Raw genomic sequence first — 22,051 nt, 5'->3', positions numbered from 1 at the left:
TGGATGTCAGTTTCCTGGAAAGATGTTCATTCTCAGATGAGGCAACCTATCATCTGTCAGGAAGGGTTAACAGGCATAATGTTCGGATTTGGGGTCGCAAAATCTGCACATTGTCACTGAACATGTTCGTGATAGCCCTAAACTAAACATCTGGTGCAAGCTAATGCACGACAGGATTGTTGGACCATTCTTCTTTGCGGAACAAACAATGAATGGGTCAGTGTATCTGGACATGCTGGAGCACTTTGTGTACCCTCAGATACAAGACTTGCAACCCAACATCATTTTTCAACAAGATGGAGCTCTGCCACATTGGTCAACAGCTGTTCGCAAGTTCCTGGATAGGAAAATTCCCAATCATTGTATCAGACGCTGAGGACCAATTGCCTGGCCACCATGTTCACCCAACATTACGCCGCTTGATCTCTTCAGGTGGGGATTCGTGAAGGACCGCGTGTGTGCAACCAAAGTGGACGATATTCCTACGTTGTGACATCATTATCACTAATGTGATTGCAACAATAACAGAGGAAATGTTACAAAGAACTTGGCAAGAAATTGAATATAGACTCGATATTCTTCATGCTACAAATGGGTCACAGGTAGACGTGTATTGGTGATAAATAAATTTCTTGAGATGCTGTACAATGTGGCGCATTTTTCATTTTCGTATCTACTGTGGTTAGAAAAAACCTGGGTCTTTGAAATCAGGAAGGTTTGAGTGGACACCCTGTACTTCACTTTAATGACTGCTTCACAGCCTGCATCATCTGGATTCTTCCTACTAATACCATCTTTTCTGAATTGTGCAGTTGAGAACCCTCCCTATAACATATCCTTCATTCCCATAAACCCCCTGGCCTCAACCTTTATTAGGTCCTGTCCTCCACCAACCTACCCTCTTCCTTGCTCCCACTCCAGTACTACAAATGCCTTCTATCCCACTAACATTCCTCCTAGCCTTTCCCCCTTTTTTTTACTTCTGTCCAGTTTTGAACAACTGCTTTATGAGCCAATGACAATCTGACCATAAATCTATAACTTGTTTTCCCGTTCACTTCAGCAAGTCTAACTCTAGTTCATTAATACTTTCTTCACTTTTTCATTTTCCTAGCAACATCAGTATTATAATGTTTCATGGCCCAACTTATGGAATCTTAGCTTTACTCATTCTCTTCCTTATAACCCCCAACAGAACAACTGCCCACAGTTGCAAACTGGAAGGTAAAATGTATATCTGAAATTTTTTCCAAAGGAAAGTGGTCATCGTAAGAACATTTTACAAGACTGTATACCCTGTGAATTTACTTTTTGTGTTTTTAATGGAGTAGTTTTCAGTGCTTCTTGCATCTTCGTGCTTTTGATTAACCCTTACACTTACATTTTTCAGGGATGGTAGCATGTAAAGTTATCTGAATACAAGACTAGGGAAAGCACTTATCATCTTGTGTTATTTGTTATGTGGTAAGGAAAAAAATGTAAAAATGCCCAGTGCTAGGGACAGCTACACTCATAAAACTTAACACTATAGCCTTGCAAATTCATATTCACAACAAAATGATAGTGACAATGTATAACTCTTGGATGTACAAGATACTACAACATCCTGTTAATTAGATCTGGAAATCAGCAGTGATGGATGAACCGGTCACCTATGGACAAATAAAAGTGACTGTCCAGAAGTGAAACTGTTAAGACCGTTTCAAACATTAACTACAATCTTTTTACTGTCACATTTTCATTCTATGATGTTCCTCTTGCCTGTTTTCTTGTGAAATAATAAGGGCTACACAGACTAATAAACAGTGAGTTGTTGCACAGCTGAGAAAGAGCTCAAGACAGCTACCCCATGGCTTCAATCAGCTCTGAGCATACTCACTATCCACTACATAATTCTGAATGAGAAATACTGTTGTTTTGTGGTCTTCAGTCCGAAGTCATAGGAGATTAACACCATTCCTTTATCAGACACCTAGTAGCATAGGGTGCCTCCAAGGACAAAGACAGAGTTCAAAGCTGCAACGATAGCGACAGTAGTGATCTGAGGCATGCAGGGAAGTGAGAAATGGAATCAATCACAACCAATCACATGGGACCCATAAAAGGGTCAGCTAAATCTATGTGAATACGTTCATACAGTTCTGCAGTTTTGGGCCGGGGAAAGAACCCCTGGGAAAGTGTAGCTTCAAGGGCCTTACATGCAAAACATTGGTAGTCTAGGTCTGCGATCTCAGAGCCAATATTTGACCAGACCACGTGTTGTTGTGACAAACTTTTTATCCAGAATATGCCCCAATGGCCAATATGCAGGATGCACAGTCCGACCAAAGAGGAAGAGCAATTAAGGTGTGACAATGGTTCTCATCCAAGGCTCACATCAAAGTCCCTTGATTTAGGTGTAGTTGATGGCACCATGCCTTTAGGGCCAAAATTTGGACCTGGTAGGTGTGTCCTGTCACTCATGTTGTACAAAGTGAATAAGGCAGCATAATGCCAGTTTCTTGCTGTTGGCAGCTACAGTGTCAATCAATGTTAATTTAAATAATTTAATTGGATAGATAAAAAAATCTACTCACCAAGCAGGGGAAGAACACGCACATAAAAGAGGGTTGTAATTGGGCAAGATTTGGAGAAGTGGCTCCTTCTCTGGGCAGAAGGATTGAATGGGAAGGAAGAGGGGTGTAGGAAAAGGACTGGAGAGATCTAAGAGAAAGGGTAGATTTTGGGAAACCAGATCTGTGGATCAGAGGAGACTTATTGCACGGGATGAGAAGGAGAGAGTGATTGTTGGGGACTGCATTGGACAAGATTTGAAAACCTGAGAGCTTAAAGGTGGAAGACAGGGTAATATACAAGACTGAGATTACTGCTTACACATCACACATGAGTTAATGAGAGTGAAAAGCTAAGTGCACTGTATGTAGCAGAGGTGGGGGCGGCGAAAAATAGACAGGTAAGACAATGAAAGATGTAGAAAACTAAATTGGAGTGAAGAAAAGAATAGTTACTGTGAAGAAATGCTGAGATGGAAGAAAGTAACATAAATTAAGGCCAGGTGGGTGGCGAGAACCAAGGACATGTTGTAGAGCCTGTTCCCATCTGCGGATTTCTCATTCCTTCTCCTTCCTTCTCATCCCATGTGGTAAGTCTCCCCTGACCCACAGCTCTGGGTGACTTTCCTAAAATCTATCCCCTTTCCTAGACCTCTCCAGTCCCTTTCCTTCACCCCTCTTCCTTCCCTTTCACCCCTTCTGCCTGAGGAAGGAGCAACTTGCTCCAAAATATTGCCTAATTACAACCCTCTTTTATGTGTGTGTTAAGCCATCATTTGGTAAGTACATTTTTTATCTATCCAATTAAATTATTTTGTTTGGAAATTGAATGGTAAGTGATGCTTGGGCCAAATTTGGTGAGCAATGGGATGATTTAAAGTTCTGACAATATTATGAAAAGGAAAGTTGCTACTCACCGTATAGCAGAGTTGCTGAGTCGCAGATAGGCACAACAAAAAGACTGTCACAAATAAGTAACTACAACTGAACTACATAAATAATAGTGAGGGTCTCCTGCTCTATTTAGAACAGCATTTCTGACAAACAGACAATGTCTTAGAAGCGTATACGGTAGGATACTTGGTGCCATCACGGTATTTATGGGATAAGGTTTCACCTATACCCTCAGGTACTGGGCCTTATTAGCCAATGCGACAGTTCCGCACCAGCTGAACGAGTGCTGGCGGTATTGAATAAATGGTTTGCATATGTATACAATCTGTGTAATTTAACCACTTGGCGAGTAGTGTATACTAGCTCCGCCTGCCTGCGAACAAACTGAGAGGCACCACCAGGGTCTGTGCCCTAAGGGACAGTGTTGGTACAATTTACTCTGGAGGAATGCATCAGTTGCTGCTATCAGAGGCAACCAGGAGTGTACATCATTAAACATAGTACCCAATTAAGGCAATATTTTAAAGACTGGAAAGCTTTTTGAGAGCCAGAGAACAATTTGAAACACACGTCTTGGTGCCATAGCTGTTTCGATGGGTAAGAGAGTTATGCTAGGTTTAGAACGAATCAGCCATAATAGTGGACCTTCCCCATAAAATTTGTAAGTCTTTGATGCCTGCAGAGGGCTGCAGTGTACCAATCACAGCAATGTAATCCTTGACTAGTTTCGTTCCATATTCTGGGAATTTGAACCATAAATATGTCAAAGTAGGTTGCATGAAAGAACATTTTGCACATATTGCATTAAAGTCCTCTTCCTGCTGCCAGTTCTGGCACAGTAGCTCGAGATTGTGAAGGCGATCCTCTGCAATTGCAGTTGTGATCAAAAGATAGTCAAAATATGCGTCATAGTTGGGAATTCCTGCAGTAGTTGACCCATAAAATACTGAAATATGGCAGGGGCTATAGAGACTCCAAAAAGTAACCAATTATAATGGTAAATGCCTTGTGGTGCATTTAGCACTGATAAGTTTGTGATGCAGCATGCAAGGGGATTTCATTTTTACTGAATAAAGTACTGAGTGATTAATTAAAGTGCAGCTACTCACAGAGGTCCAGTGTAGGCCGTAATTATCGTGTGGCAGTAAAACTTAGCAAATATTCTAATGCAACGTGGAACTGAATTATGCTGTAAATTCCAAATTTGGCTGCCAGGTGTTAATCTAGTGTTATGAACGCAAGAAAGATATACATAAACGTTTTCATATCTAATGGATTATGAACAGGACGTGGGCAGAAAAGATCAAACACGTGAAAAAGGCATAATGGTGATTTTCTTATTAACCGCTGCTTACACATTTTGTTCAATATGAGCATCAGAGACATTGACGAGTTGATGCATCCATAAAATGGAATGATCAACAATCGCTTGCAGCAGTTCCGATGGAATCTGAGCAACATATTCCAGTAAACGCTTTCAGATCACGTAGAGACTGAACGTGTCCCAGGTAAAAGTGTTCTTTTAGATATCTGCAGAGCCAAAAGTCACATAGATTCAGATCAAGTGACCTTGCAGGCCATGGTCCTGAAAAACTTCTGGAGATAACATATTCATGGAAGGTAGCATTAAGCAGATCTTTCACTGGGCAAGTGACATGAGATGTTGCACCATCTTGCATGCTAACAGTGGTTTCCACACAGCTGCACTCTTCCAAAGCAGGAATTGCATGCTGTATAAGGAGGTCTTGATAATATGCAGATGGCACGGTACACATGACAGGCCCTCTGAGTGTATTCTCCTCAAAGAAAATCAGACCAAGGATAAAGGTGCTTGTGAATCCACACCACACAGTCACATACAGCGAGTGCAATGGCTCTCTGGTGTGGTTTAACAGTACACCAAATTCTGCAGCTCTTTGTATTCACTGCAACCTGTAGCGTAAAATATGCCTCACCACTCCATTGAATAGTGTCCAGCCATTTGTCAACTTTGATCCATGCCAGAAACCAAAGAGCAAATTCAGAATGTTGCTGTGGCTCATGAAGTTTCACTTGCTGCACTGTCTGCTTCTTGTACGGGCACCAGTGTAAAAAGGGACTGCAAAACTTTCTGTACTGTTCACCATGGGAAGGACAATTCTCATATCAATACACGAGCACTAGTACTACCCAGGGCATGTGTGGTATGGTCAGTTACAGCAAAAGTAACCTCGTTAATAACTTCCACCAGGATAGACCGCCCTTCTCTGCCAGGTGCCACACCAAACTCGTCTGAGTTTTCGAATTTCATTAACATCTTCTTTAAACCATTTAATGATATCAGACCTCTCCTCAGAACTTTCAGTCACTGATAATCTCTCAATGCAGCACTGTGATTGATGCAGTTCATAAAACATTTTCACTCACAGCACAAAGTCTCTCTCGATAGCAATACTACTCACATTAGGACTTGCCATATGACACTGTGGATGTCATACCATCTTACAAACAGTGCACAGTGTCAGATTTGCCCCTTGTGGCGAAAACTGGAACTAATTTCTTTCCAGTGCAATTGCTTCTGCATTAATACATCGGCATATCTATCAAGGTTTGCTGCCATATAATAACTACAGCCCACACTGGACCTCCATTAGTGGCTGCACTTTAATTATAACCAGCCAGTACCCTGACCTACTTTTGCAACGTGTTCAGTCGGGAACAGTAGATGATAAATTTCCACTTCAGCATGTGTATTGATTGTTGCTTTGAAATTACCTCAAAGTCTCAAGGTTTGTTGGGTTTGCATAATGTTATTAGGGGAGTCGCCCAATTCCAATAACTATGGGGAACAAGCGTTAATAAGTCTTCATGAATGAGCCTGTCCAGCTCTCCATGCTGCCGCCATCACTTAACGAGTGAATGAGCTTCAAAATCCGTAGTCTTCCCCAGTCCAGGTGAGAAAATTTGGCTATATTTATTACAGAGAGTATTTAAGACAACACTAGGCCCTTTGGATTGCATAGCATGCACTGTTCCATAAGTGGTAAATCCAGAAGTGTGGAAAGAGTCCATTCCAACAAAATTGTTCCCTTTGGGTCAGCTACCACAAAAAAATTTACTGGTTGAGTGGCCTGCTTATAAGTAAGTAAAACTGGAAAAGTTTCCTGGCATATGATTACATCCATATGTCCAAGATTTCTCTCAGGTGCTAGCAATGGCACTGACCCTAAATTTAAGTAAGTATTTGTACATTGGTTTAGAAATGACACTGACGCACCGGTGTCCAAAAGTAATTTCACAAGATGTTACTCTATGTATGTGTCCATGCACAGTTTCTAGGCTGCATTTTGAGAAGTCAGCACTTTCGTATCTTGTTCGCTAACATGGTTCACTTCCACAGGTTGAAGCTTATCTGCATTGGAAGCGCTACAACATACCTCTTGCAGAGCACGCACTGAATGCGAGGTGAAGGGCCATGTTTACAGCCATGTGGTGACACAGCTCCTGAGGTGGCCCTTCGTCACTAGTGTGGTCGTTCACAAGATCACAGAGCAGTTGGGGGTCCCATAACTGGTGACAGGATAGCTTATATAACCAGTGCCAGAGTGTTCACAGCCACAATGTCTTCTTCCATCAAAAACAAACTCTGAGCTGCATGGGTAGTTTTGTGGCCATGAGCTATTAACTTTCATTAGTGACTGATCTGATTTCCTCAACACACGGTTCCTCACTTCTGAGTCGATGTAAGTCACATCATAAGGTCCCTGATTAGAGTGTCTGCATAATACTGTCCTCATGAACATTTAAAATTGTGTTTCGTACTTAATCCTTGTAGGCAGGCTGCAATGACATATGCTTTTTTTAAAATTGTTCTTCCAACATCTAGGCATCTTGAGTTCTGCAGAAGTCACTGAAGCCTCTAATTTTTGTATTAGATGGCACAGTTCTGGGATTCCAGACAAGAACGTGTTTTTTGTCTCTCAGAGTCAGGAATTTGACAAGCTGAAAATACATTTACAGTCATCAGCAGTAAGTGCCCCATTCTTCACATTAAGTGGTGGAAAGGTCATAAACATGAGTGACATGGGAGACATCCCTTCTACATTCATTCACACTTGCACTGCCTGTAACAGCTGTTGTCAGCTCCTTATAACATTGGATGGTTTGTGCCAGGAGTAGCTGTAAATGTTTCCTGGTTTAAAACCCATATTCTCACCTAATTACAATGTTGTTCAAATGCCGACATGCAGATGTCATAGGTCCCGATTCATTGCCACTTTTGTAAAAAAGGCAATCTACTTAAACAAAAAAGGATGTTTACTCATAACACGAGATATAAGTTTCTATAGGAACAGTGCAAGCTACCTTAAAGTTTGTATTGCCAAGCAAAATCCAGTCCAAGACATGTGATAGTTCCATAGATCACAAATGGAATCAACCAGAACAACACCATAGCCAAAATGAAAATATTTGTAGTATGCACTCACTAACTGCTGATCTCAATCCTGAGCTGGCTTATATGCCAGAGTCTAGCATGGCTCCATCAGAGAGTGCACCTGAGGATCAATGTGATCTGAGTGGTGGTGCCACAGCAGTCAATAGTAATACTGTACCACATACTCAGTTTTGATGGTAATATCGGGGTACCACTACATAATACTACTTGCAATTAATCATTTCTTTATTTTTTTCAGAGAGAAGTGACACAGTAAGAAACAATCAATATTATATTTATTTTTGCTACTAATTTCATTGTGTACAAAGAAAAATAAGTAAAAGAAGGCAATTAAAGAGTTTTTGTAGCAACCTTGGAGGATCGCCACTACTAAGCTCTGACGAAAAATTCAGGACGAGATGAATATGCATTGGGAAGGGGGAGCAGAAAGGAAAAGATTTACAGAGAACATACACATAGCAAACAGTCCCATGGTTGTTACTCACCCGTGTGATTTCTTAATAATTTTGGATACAGTATTTCATAATAAGAGGTGTAAGTAATAAACAGAAAGTTGCTATAAAATCCTACCCTCAAACAGTATTTCCTATCTCTGGTTTTCCTTTTTGCTCAAAAAGGAGGGAAAAAACTGAGATTTCTTCTTTATTTCTAACTGGAATATTAACATGAAGTTCTCCTACTTGGTGTGTTAGAGACCTATATTTTATTTTATTTTATTTTATAGTTTGTATTGAGGAGCAAAACAATTATAGTGTACACCAAATGTGTACAGTAATTTCTTTTTTATTTTTTCTGTGTCAATTTGAATAATATCACTGTGTTATATATGTTCCATTTCTCATAATTTGCTATACTTACCTGAAACAGTCCTTGTGCTCTTCAATTTGCCATAAATAATCCATTACAACATACATAGGACGTCTGTAATTGAATTTCTGTTCAAAAGCAACACTCTGACCTGTCATTTCAATTCCCACAAAAACTTCCAGAAGACTGCGCACTATCTGAAAGTACAGAAGAAAATTAAATCAACAACAGAGTACAGATCTACCAGCTCACTGTACATAAATATACATTAAAAACATCACTATTTACCTGATTGCGATGAGGATGTTCTTTAAAAAGGCGTTCACGAAAAAATGCTCCATATGAACTGGTGCTGAAAGCTGGATTCTCTTTATGATGAGGAAGTAGTGACTCTAAACACTCTGCCAATCGTGCTCTTAAATGAGGATTACGCATCCTTTGCTGAGACCCCATAAACACTAATACCTCTGTTAATATTGGACTCAAAAAATCAAATCCTTGCTCTTCCAGTGTTCTTGGATTAAATCGCCGTAAGAAACTTAGAAATCCAACAGTATTCTCAATCAGGAATTCAGGAACACAGCTGTAATGGGCCACCAAGAGAAGAGAATAACTCAAGTGCCATGAAACAAAGTAGAGATTACACATAATGATAGCTACAGTATTAACATCAATGTAAGTTCTTGAAAAATAAACTGCAAACAGCTGTTGTAAGATCCTTTAACACCTCTACCAGTTTCACAACATTAGAGTTGCATCTTCAGACACATTTATTTTCAGATCATTTACAGGCAAAAGTTGAGTGCATCAGACATCCAATCATTCCCAGTCACATTGTATTAATTTGTCAAGAGAGTGACAAAATTTAACTATTAAAACAGGCAGGATGAAGAAGATGGCCACAGGAGGAAGTCAGCTCAGAACAGATATGATACAAGTTGGCGAGAACCATCATGGGTGAATGCTGGCAGAATAATAAGTGAATATGTCAACAATGCTCACATATACATTCAGTATTCCACCAGCATCCATCCATAACCGTCCTCACCAAAATGTATCAGATCCATTCTGACCTAAATCCTTTCTATGACCACCTTCTTTATCCCGCCTGTTTTAATTTTTGACTTTCGTCACTATTTTGATGAATTAATATGACCTGACTGGGATGATGAGACATCCAATGCATTCAACTTGTGACTGTAAATGATCTGAAAATAAATGTACAAGAAGATGCAATTCTCATCCTACAATGGTTGCTTGTGAATTATTTTTCAAGAATGCATACCTTTAGCTGCAGATGCCCATATTATAAAGTTCACTGTTACCAACATAAGTAATGGTTGTCCTAAAAATATAGTAGTTCTCTCTCTCTCTCTCTCTCTCTCTCTCTCTCTCTCTCTCTCTCTCTCCCCCCCACCCCCCCAACCCCCCCCCCTCCTCCCTCTGTCCACCCCCCTGCCTTCTCACTCCGCATCTACCAGCCTTACGCATGACATAAATTCACAACATATCCATCTTTTGACAACTACCTTAATAACAGTGTACTTTTCCATTCTGAATTATGCATTATATTTTTGCAATTCTTCTCTCTCAACCCCTGCAAGGAAAAAATATAGGTGTGTACATACATCTATAGTTAATGTTGGATGGGCCCAGTTCATTCTATTCAAGAACTCAGCTTTTTTTAAATCTACACTGCAGCTGTCATTGCTGTTTGCTAAATCTGAAGTACACGGTTATAGATCCAAATAATGGAACTGAAGACAAGTGAGTACTCGAAAAAAGTTTTGTGGAAGGTTGTGACACAATTCTGTTGAATTCTCCACACCTTTTTTCCATGTATGATCAATTTCAAGCATTTGATTTAAATCTAATCAATAAGATGGAAGGATCTTAGCTCGCCACAACGTACTTATTGAGACAATAAATGTTCGTTCTGATGTACTGTAACATACACTTTTGAAAACATAAAAAAGCTTGAAATTATCCACCTCTTTTCGTACCAACTATTTCACTTATACTTACTCCATCAGTTCTCAATAGGTGATCTGAGCTTTCACTTATGGTTTCCTTTCTAGAAATTATGCCCAACATTAATAATATTTACTACCCACAGCGACATAATAGTTTGGTGGGGGATAGCTTCCATGACTAATCCTGTCAGGTCTGATATGAGAGCACAGTACAACTTGTTTTATGACACTATGCTGAAAGAACATTTTGAAGGAATTGAGGTATCTCAGTTGAAGTTGGAGGTCAGGTCAGATAAGTTGCATCTACTGTTTTAATTAATAGCATAAACCTTTTTGCTGATACAAAAGTGCTCTCTACGCTCCTTGGTGAGAGCAGCTTTTGTTATGGACGTACTGCTCACCAAATGCTGGTGCCTGTGTTGAGAGATGGCATTCTAACCCATACAAAATAATTATCATCCAATTTGATTTTTGCACATCTTACAGTCTGATATCTCCACTCAATAAAGAAATGAATTTCTTTTTGCTATCCATCATACTTACAGAGTTTATAGAGGTAGAAATGCATTGTGTAAATTTTGTGTGTGGTTGATTTTAGCTAATAAATCACAGTGAATGAAATGTAGGTAAGACATCAAAATTTTATTTAAAACTGAGAGCAGAATAATGTCTCATTTCATTCTCAAGTTATTGTGTTTCATATCTGATGGACAGTCATGCGCCACCCACCCATTCACATCTCTGTGCATCATGAATCATGTGGTCTTAACATTCGTCATACCTCATAAACAATTCAGTGTATCGAAACAAGGTTTTTAGAAATGAGACCACACAATGAGGCACATATGTTGTATGATAAATACTCAAAGCTTCTTTAATCACCGCGACATGGAAGTAACTCATCCGCAGCAGTGAGAGGTTGGCTGCTCAGGACGTAAACAGATATCCATAGCACTGTAGGAATCACCTGGGGAAATGGTGTAGCAGCATGTATACACAAACCCACAGCAGCAAAAGGATTAATGGTAACATCAACAACAATGTACCAGTAACTTTTGAAATACACTGAGGTGAAAAGTGTCATGGGATACTTCCTAACAGCATGTCGGGTCCTCTTTTGCCCACTAACCATGCTACCTCTATAGTCATCCGTAAGTGTGAAAGTGTTGCCAGTATACGATTTTGTACATGAACTGACCTCTAGATTATGTCCCATAATTGTTTGACGGGATTCATGTTGGGCATCCTGGGTGGCCAAATCACTCCCTCAAATTGTCCAGAATGTTCTTCAAACCAACTGGAGACAATCGTGGGCCAGTGAGATGGCGCATCGTCATACATCAAAATTACATCTGGCATAATCCAATCACTTCAGACAGGGAGGTCTCAGATGTTATTGAATATAGCATATGTTAAAATTAAGGAGTAAGTTAGAAACACATTTTTTTTTTATTTTCTCCAAAAAAATTCCCAACCCAAGATATAGGCCTCCAAAGATGACACTGTGAACACCATTTTGAAAATGGAAATTTTGAACAAAATTTTAAAATGCTGTATCCCTGTAACAGTTCTAGATATTTTGTTAGTGTTTTTATTTATTTATTTATTTATTTGAAAGGTAATTGCTTTATGATTACAGTAGTATCCTCCATTTTGACATATCTTTCAAAGTTCTTTTACTGTCGCCTTTTGAATTTTTTTTATAATTTAGAGATTTTATTTCCACAAATGCCAATCCAGAAAAGTTAGATTTTTTTCTATTGATTAGTACCTTGTAGTACTACATTCTCTGTAAAGGAGAGCGTCCACTTTAAAGTTGGACAGGTTTTATTTTGAAAAATTATTTTTTTTAACTTCTTCACTGAAGTTGTTTCTTATTAATTTCTTTGTTGCAATGTTTATTTCTATTGTCTTTGTTGCAGTTATTTCTTATCACTTTTTTTCTTGCAGTTATTTCTTTTCACTTTCATTGTTGCAGATATTTCTTACAGTTTGTTCTTGTTTCTTGTCAGTTTCTTTGTTGTGGATGTTCATTGCAGGAGTCTGTATTGTAGTTGTTCAGTGCTAAATTGTTTACTGAAGAGGCTTCTAAGAAATCTGAGACCATCCAGTGAGTTCTGTGATTTCATGAGTAATTTATCAGTTGACACAGTTGCAGTGTGTGTTGTGAAAAGGACTGTTTGAAATGTCTTCCGACTGGGGTCACAGGAGAGTGAAGTGTGCTGACTATTTGCATATCCATAAAAGAGTGATATACAAGACAAACAAAAAGTACAGACTTTGTTCAGGTTGAGAATAAGTGTTCTCATTTGAAGACTCTGTTTCAAAGTGAAGATGTTTCCAGTGACGGCTTTTTGTGTTCTAAATGTTTTGACAGAATAACAACAATGATACTATCTGAACAAGGTGAAGCCTGCCATGGTGCAGATTTTGCATCAATAGAGGAAGGATTAAATACCCTGAATCAGTCAACTACAGAGGTAGGTGCTAGTCCTGTTAAGAAACCATGGTCAGTGAAGTCGAGTCATAAGCTCTACGCATCAAGAAAGCACAGAGAAATTACTAAAGCTATGGATGAATACACTACAGCAAAACTGACCACACTCTTCAAAGTAGAAATTCCATCTTCAGAAGAAAATAAACCAAAGCTCTCTTGCACCTTTTGCCACGAATTTTTCACAAATACCAATTTAGCTGTCGAATATCGTGCATCCGACAGTGAAAGGTACAAGTTTTAACTATTATTCCAGAAACATTTTCAAAGAAAACAGTTTTGAACCACATTTCATCAGTATCAAAGCACATGGTAGGCAAATCAAAAAACATGAAGTCTGTAAAAGGAGTCCTTGGAAGACCAGGTCCCTATTATGGTCATCCTGTAGAAGCAGCTCAAGTTCAAATAGTGCAGTCATTTTATCTGGAAGATAAATGGGGCTGTTCTCACCAGAATGCAAAAAAAAGGACACTATACTGTAACAGTTGAAGGTCAAAAAGTTGTGAAAGTGAAGAGGTACATGACTCGCAGTATTAATGAAACTTTTGCAATTTATAAAAGCAGCTACACAACTTCACATATTGGAAGATCAAAACTGTATGCACTATGAACTAAGTGGGTAGTTCTACACCCACCTAGCGATGTCTGTTTATGTGTGTACTGTGCAAATTTTGAACTTTGTGTGATAACTTTGAAGAACTTACTGGAGCACGTTACATATGAAACCTTGGTTGGGTGTGTGAAGTCATTGGTAGTCTGTAACATAATGCGAGAGACTTGTTTGTTTCAAGAATGTGGTGACTGCCCTGGAAAGGGAGGACTGTCTTTACACACACTTGGCCTGGAAGGCGTAGCAGATAACTTTGCAGAAACTACATATGCGACATGGGAGGAAAATAAACTAATTAAGAAAACTGTTGCCTTTGACAGTTTCACTGATGAACTTGGTAAATGGTCAGTGAAAGCAGTAACACACCAGCATCTGAAGAAACGGAAACAACAACACATTGCAGAAGCGAAAGGGTGTGTACAGGCTGAAGAACTATGTTTAGTGCTTCACTGTGATTTTGCTGAGAACTGGTCTGTAACTCTATCACAAGAAGTACAAGGGTATCATTGGAGTAATGACCAGGTTTCAATTTTTACAGGAGTGACATATTTTCAAAACAAGACTACAAGTATTGCAGTTATAAGTGATGACACAGAACATGATTTGACACATGCTTTGCTAGCAATGCACAAAATTCTTCAACTGCAAACAGGGGCAGAGAAGATCATCATTATTTATGACGGTGCTCCTAGTCATTTTAAAAATTGTTACCAGCTGTTTGAATTGGGCAAGTCACCTTGTGCCAACTGACTGGGTATGCAGTGCTACTGGTCACGGGCAGGGGCCTTGTGATGGTGTAGGTGGCCTGCTAAAGCACCATGCTACCAAACATAATCTTTCCAGACCAAATACAGCTGCGATTAAGAATGCTGAGGATTTTATGAGAGTCATGAAATCTTACACATCCACAGCCCTCATTCTTTTACCCAAAGAGAAAACCGAAGAATTCCATGAGCAGACAAAAGAAGAATGGTCCAAACAAACTACACCTGTGAAAGAAAGTCTGAAGACACATTTTTGGACTCAAAGTGATGGGCAAACTCATATTGCACGCACTTTAAGGAGCAAGAAAGAAGAAATCTTCGTTCATTCCGCCAACATCTCAGAAAGAGCAGGATAATATTCAGATTCACGACCTGAGACGGGGGATGTTTGTGGCATGTGTGTATGACTGTGACCGGTGGATTGCACATTATAGACACCAGTTATGAGTTAAATGAAACTGTAATCAACTTTATGCCCTGCATGGAGCAGCTGCTGGATACAGGTTTCCAGGTGAAGGACAGCAAGAATGCCATCAGTGCTCCCTTCCTGTTCACAATGTTTTGAAGATTGTAAGTGATCCAGTTCCTATTGGTTCAACAGGAAGGCATCACTCTATATCAAATAAAGATACTGAAGCAGTGGAACACATTTTTAGTTCAGTGACTGGCTAATTTCAGTGCAAAACAAGAGTGCATAGAAGTTGTATAAACTGAAACCTTTAAGTCTTTGGACCTTTCACATACATTTTGGTACCATCTAAAATGCTTGAAAAATGAGTCACTTACTCATCTTCCAAAACTAAAATTATGTTAAATAAGGCTAGGTTTTGATTTTTATGATACTGTTATGTGATAATGTAGTTATAAAACAGGTTTTATGTATGGCAAAAATTTCAGTTGCTTATAAAACTTGTTCAACCTAAAAGTGGAAACTCTCCTTTTCAGGGAATATAGACTATTTGGTACTGATCAATAGAAAAAAATCAAAATTTTATGGACTGGTATTTAGAAAAAAAAAAATCCATAAATTATAAAAAAAAGTTCAGAACGCTACAGTAAAAGAACTTTGACAGGTAAGACCAAACGGAGGATTTCTTTGTAATCATAAAGCAATTATCTTTCAAATAAAAAACCCAACAAAAAATCTAGAACTGTTCCAGAGACACAGCATTTTAAAAATTTTTCCTAAAATTTGCATCTTATAAATGGTATGCACACTGTCATCTTTCGAGGGCTGTATCTCAGAGTAGAAATTTTTTTTGGAGAAAAGGAAAAAATTTGTGTTCCTTACTTAGTTCTTCATTTTAACATATGCTAAATTCAATGAAGTCCAAGACTATGAAGGTAAGATTTTTTCCTACACTGCCTGAATCATATCGATTACGCAGCAAATGCTCTCCAAGTATTTGAACATAACCATTTCCAGTCACTGATTGGTTCAGTTGGACCAGAGGACCCAGTCCATTCCATGTAAACACAGCCCACACTATTATGGAGCCACCACTAGCTTGGATAGTTTCTTGCTGAAAACTTGGGTCCATGGCTTCATGAGATCCGTGCCACACTCAAATCCTATCACCAGCTCTTACCAACTGAAACTGGGACTCATCTAACGAGGACACAGTTTTTCAGTCATCTAGGGTCCAACCAATATGGTCACAAGCGCAGGAAAGGCGGCACTGCAAGTGATGTCATCCTGTTAGTGAAGCCACTCGCGCCAATCGTCTGCTGCCATAGCCCATTAGCATCAAATTTCCCCACATTGCCCTAACGGATATGTTCATCTTACAGGGTCTTTCAAAAATGACCGGTATATTTGAAACGGCAATAAAAACTAAACGAGCAGCGATAGAAATACCCCGTTTGTTGCAATATGCTTGGGACAACAGTACATTTTCAGGCAGACAAACTTTCGAAATTACAGTAGTTACAATTTTCAACAACAGATGGTGCTGCGGTCTGGGAAACTCTATAGTACGATATTTTCCACATATCCACCATGGCGTAGCAATAATATGGCGTAGTCTCTGAATGAAATTACCCGAAACCTTTGACAACATGTCTGGCGGAATGGCTTCACATGCAGATGAGAGGGTACTGCTTCAGCTGTTCAATTGTTTCTGGATTCTGGCGGTACACCTGGTCTTTCAAGTGTCCCCACAGAAAGAAGTCACAGGGGTTCATGTCTGGCGAATAGGGAGGCCAATCCACGCCGCCTCCTGTATGTTTCGGATAGCCCAAAGCAATCACACGATCATCGAAATATTCATTCAGGAAATTAAAGACGTCGGCCGTGCGATGTGGCCGGGCACCATCTTGCATAAACCACGAGGTGTTCGCAGTGTCGTCTAAGGCAGTTTGTACCGCCACAAATTCACGAAGAATGTCCAGATAGCGTGATGCAGTAATCGTTTTGGATCTGAAAAATGGGCCAATGATTCCTTTGGAAGAAATGGCGGCCCAGACCAGTACTTTTTGAGGATGCAGGGACGATGGGACTGCAACATGGGACTTTTTGGTTCCCCATATGCGCCAGTTCTGTTTATTGACAAAGCCGTCCAGGTAAAAATAAGCTTCGTCAGTAAACCAAATGCTGCCCACATGCATATCGCCGTCATCAATCCTGTGCACTATATCGTTAGCGAATGTCTCTCGTGCAGCAATGGTAGCGGCGCTGAGGGGTTGCCGCGTTTGAATTTTGTATGGATAGAGGTGTAAACTCTGGCGCATGAGACGATACGTGGACGTTGGCGTCATTTGGACCGCAGCTGCAACACGGCGAACGGAAACCCGAGGCCACTGTTGGATCACCTGCTGCACTAGCTGCGCGTTGCCCTCTGTGGTTGCCGTACGCGGTCGCCCTACCTTTCCAGCACGTTCATCCGTCACGTTCCCAGTCCGTTTGAAATTTTTCAAACAGATCCTCTATTGTATCGCTTTTCGGTCCTTTGGTTACATTAAACCTCCGTTGAAAACTTCGTCTTGTTGCAACAGCACTGTGTTCTAGGCGGTGGAATTCCAACACCAGAAAAAATCCTCTGTTCTAAGGAATAAACCATGTTGTCTACAGCACACTTGCACGTTGTGAACAGCACACGCTTACAGCAGAAAGATGACGTACAGAATGGCGCAACCACAGACTGCGTTGTCTTCTATATCTTTCACATCACTTGCAGCGCCATCTGTTGTTGAAAATTGTAACCACTGTAATTTCGAAAGTTTGTCCGCCTGAAAATGTACTGTTGTCCCAAGCATATTGCAACAAACGGTGTATTTCTATCGCTTCTCGTTTAGTTTTTATTGCCGTTTCAAATATACCAGTCATTTTTGAAAACACCCTGTACTTACCACATTGACTTCTGCAGTTATTTCATGCAGTGTTGTTTGGATGTTAGCACTGAAAATTCTAAACAAACATTGCTGCTTGCGGTCATTAAGTGAAGGCCATTGTCACCACATTGAACATGGTGAGAGGTAATGCCTGAAATTTGGTATTCTCGGCACACTCTCGATGCTGTGGATCTCAGAATACTGAATTCCCTAACAAGTTCTGAAATGGAACGTCCCATGTGTTTCACTCCAACTACTATTCCGTGTTCAATATCTAATTCCCATTGTGCGGCCATAATCACATTGCAAACCTTTGCACATGAATCATCTGAGTACAAATGACAGCCTTGCCAACGCATTGCCTTTTATACACTGTGTACACGATACTACAGCCATCTGTATATGTGCATATCGCTATTCCATGACTTTTGTCACCTAAATTTAGCAACAGTGAATTACAAATAACAAGCAAAAGATTGATATGTTCAGCAAACTAGACAGAGAAACAGTAATGTCCTTTGTCAATGAGGAAGTTCAAACCTTTAGCTCAGGGTAGGAGTGCACAGAGGAACTATGTATGGCTCAGATTTACACTCAGGTGACAGAAGTAATCGGATAGCGACATGCACACATACAGACGGTGGTAGTATCGCATACACAAGGCATAAAAGGACAATGCATTGGCAGGGCTGCATTTGAAAAATGGATACCTGCTTTTTGTAACATGTGTTCTGCACCAGCATACAAGATTAACTTGCTTGTCTTCATTACAGTTTAATCCAACCTGCCATTTCTCTTTCACCTACTACAATTCCATTCGCTGTTGCAGTAGTATAATCTCCCCTTGCTGAAAGCACCTTGACTGATTTGTATTTAGCAGTAACTCCTTATGGATTTACCTTTCTTTCTCCTACCTCTTTTAGCTGATATTACCTTTGTAAATCACAGGTATTTCCAAAGAATTATCCGTTATCTCAGAAAGTTAATAGGTATACGTGCAACTTCATTATTAATTATTCTAGCATCTGAATATAATATCTGTCAACTTGCCTTCACTTCTGATCGTACTGACTGCTTCAAATTTGTATTCCCTTTCTTTTCTTAACTCCTAAAAGATTCTATCATTACTGTACCTTCGTGTGAAACTCGTGTTTTAATTCACTTGGGTGCCTTTATTTGGGATTTTTCTGTTCTATTTTTAAAGGTGTTAGTATAGTCCATATCATGAAGAACACAAATTACTTAAAAACTAATCAAGCATCTACACAGAAAGATTTCAAATATTTATATACATATACAAACCTTAGTGTTGATGGCACCTGTTCTGGCAATGGAAAGGTGATGTCTCGCAACTTGGCTGGCATGAATGATATTCGTTCGGTCTCATTAGTTGCATCAGTGGCCACCTGCACCAGCCATACAGCTGTCGCCACATGAAACTGCACCATAAGTGACAGTGAGTGAGGTTCCAACAATGCTGCCCGTATGCTGAAACATCTATTGCACAGAACATACCAGTAAGACCTTTTTCTCATGTTGTGAAATATTTGAAAGTTACGGCAATTCAAAAAAGACACAGAAAAATTAAGTGGTGGTGCCATAATCACTTAATGTTTTAGCATCCTTTATAAACCGCCAAATGTTAGTATCAAGTAGGGTATTGTTGTTGACAGAACATCAACAACCATAAATTCAGTTTCTGTCAATCACAATTACACAAAACTCTAACTACTTCTACATCTACAGAGTGAGGAGAGGAACAGGGGAGAGGTGAACAAGAGAAGAAGAGAACTCAGTAACGTGACATTCATTTTCATGCTGTACTGAAACACATTATGAAATGAATTCATTATTTTCCTATCTTCACTATACTAGAAGTCACTCAGCCCCCACAGATATCGCTTCTCTTCCTTCAGTGTGTAAATGGTCCTTTTTTAACACAACACTGCATCACTGCATGTAAGTGGTTATGTTATTTAAACAGTGCATCTGATATGTAGGTTACTCGTACTAAGGAACCATGCAATTACATGCGGTGCACATATTCCCTCATCTTTCGTACATCTCTGTGTACTTCACAACATACACATTCTCCTGTAAAATTTGTTGGAAATAATCACAGTTCAATAAGAGTGATAATTTGCAACATACAGCCTAGAACAAAACTAAACGTTTCTACATTCCATACATTTTTATTTAATAAATCTTGAATTATTCTATGAAAAAATTTTCCACCCCCCCCCCCCCCTCCCCACTGATGTAATGTCAGCTAGCACAGTTACATACAAATACAATTGAAAATGCTCTTTCTTGCCGAATCTGTTTCACTAAAGATTTTTAATTTAGAAATTTATAGATAAAAGGGCAGCATAATTAATTTCATGTACTAAAATTTTATCGTGTCCACACACATACACAATAATCATAAATGGATAAGATGTGTTAGTGCACAAAAATGAATTGCGTTAATAGCTTGCACTTGTATCACATTGTTATGGCTGTAATATTGGTGTGCCCACATGACATACCGAGCAAGGTGACACAGTGGTTAGCACACTGGACTCGCATTCAGGAGGGATGACGGTTCAAAAACGCATACGGTCACCCTGATTTAGGTTTTCTGTCATTTCTCTAAATTGCTTTAGGTAACTGTGGGATGGTTCCTTTGAAAGGGCATGGCTGCCTTCCCTTTCCTGTCCTTTCTTAATCCGATGGGATTGATGACTTTGCTGTTTGGTCCCCTCCTCTGAATAAACCAACCAACCCACATGATACCTGGTTTTTAAAACACGTCTTTGTGCTTCATAGAGTGTCAGTGCTCCATGAGTTATCAGAATTGAACTACCTAGCCTAAGATTATAGTAACATTTCCTCCACAATTTTTTCATCTTCGTATCTATAGACTAGACTATTGAACTTAGTATTTCTGTATTATTTTGTGATAGCCGCCAAGCAAAGATGATTCTCACTTTGGATCTTAACTATTAGAAGTAAATGCCAAATAAGACAGCTTGAAACACAATGAGACTTCTCACCTACCAAGTTTGGAAGCCAAGAAGTTATCACAAGTTTTAAAAATGCACAGTTAGTATCTAAAGCACCCAAAGGCTACTATAGTCTCTCAAAAAATCAAATATACTGCATTCACATTTGGCATGGTGTAATAACTATTCAACGTACGCTAAAGACTTATAAATCTCTCTGCATGAAAAGCCAACTTAAAAATACTTCTCACTCCTAGCAAGTGGTTAGATCCATAAGCATACTTTAAAGGCCCTCGAGTCCTTACTCAGACATAACAGTGAAGTTATTTTCAATGGTACTTATATCTCTGCAGTGTAGTAGCTCTGAATTCGTTTACTGATACAAAACAAGCTCTTCGACTTCCATGCTAATGAGGCACAAATGCACAAGTTATCCACAGGAAAAACTGAGCAAGTGCATCCTTACCACTACCAACAGCAAAAGAAAGAAAGAGAGTCATATTAATGCTTATTTGGAATTGTGTACTCAGGATCCATTCTCATTTAACTCTGTCAACAAAGCCAACTTGTATCAGCTAGCTCAACATACTGAAGTCTGTACCAGGTACTCAAGAATAGACCATGTAAATATCCATGGCATTTTGTTCCAATAATATTCAGCAATATTTCTGAATTTGCTTTGAAATTTAAGGCTAAATTTACACTGCAATTCAAGCAGTGTCTTTCAGAGATAGGCATTGCTTTTTATGCAGTTTTGTGGCCATGTACATATACAAGGATGGGAAAATGAAGACACCTTGTGAGGGCACAAAAATGGTTGGGGTGGGGGGGGGGGGGGGGGGGGGGGTTGTTTAGGGGGAAGAGACCAAACAGCGAGGTCATCGGTCTCATTGGATTAGGGAAGGATGGGGAAGGAAGTCGGCCGTGCCCTTTGAAAGGAACCATCCCAGCATTTGCCTGGTGTGATTTAGGGAAATCACGGAAAACCTAAATCAGGATGGCCGGACGCGGGATTGAACCGTCGTCCTTCCGAATGCGAGTCCAGTGTGACAAAAATGGTAATACATGTTAAAAAAGAAATATTTATAGAAATGGAGCAGTCATCACTACTGATGACTTGTAAAACACTACATTTGTTACTGAGCAAGCAATAACTCTGAAACTTGCACTATCAAATTCTAAGCATCTCCCTCGTGTTGCACATATTC

The 22,051-nt window shown here is 39.6% G+C and overlaps 1 protein-coding gene across 1 annotated transcript in view; it reads right to left on the bottom strand.

Annotated features, from left to right (window-relative positions):
* The window catches only part of LOC124792370 (ubiquitin conjugation factor E4 A), a 124,046-nt gene that overhangs the window by 86,900 nt on the left and 15,095 nt on the right, over positions 1-22,051 (bottom strand). The window contains exons 2-4 of the mRNA XM_047257935.1: positions 19,162-19,356; positions 8,977-9,271; positions 8,740-8,885 (exon numbers count right to left, since the gene is read on the bottom strand). Of these exons, the coding sequence (XP_047113891.1) occupies positions 8,740-8,885; positions 8,977-9,271; positions 19,162-19,356 (636 nt within the window). The remainder of the gene's footprint in view (positions 1-8,739; positions 8,886-8,976; positions 9,272-19,161; positions 19,357-22,051) is intronic.

Source organism: Schistocerca piceifrons, chromosome 1 (assembly GCF_021461385.2).
Source record: "Schistocerca piceifrons isolate TAMUIC-IGC-003096 chromosome 1, iqSchPice1.1, whole genome shotgun sequence".
In the NCBI taxonomy this organism is placed as follows: domain Eukaryota; kingdom Metazoa; phylum Arthropoda; class Insecta; order Orthoptera; family Acrididae; genus Schistocerca; species Schistocerca piceifrons.
Note: the sequence above shows the minus strand (reverse complement) of the source record. Positions and strands in the feature narration are given on the sequence as shown.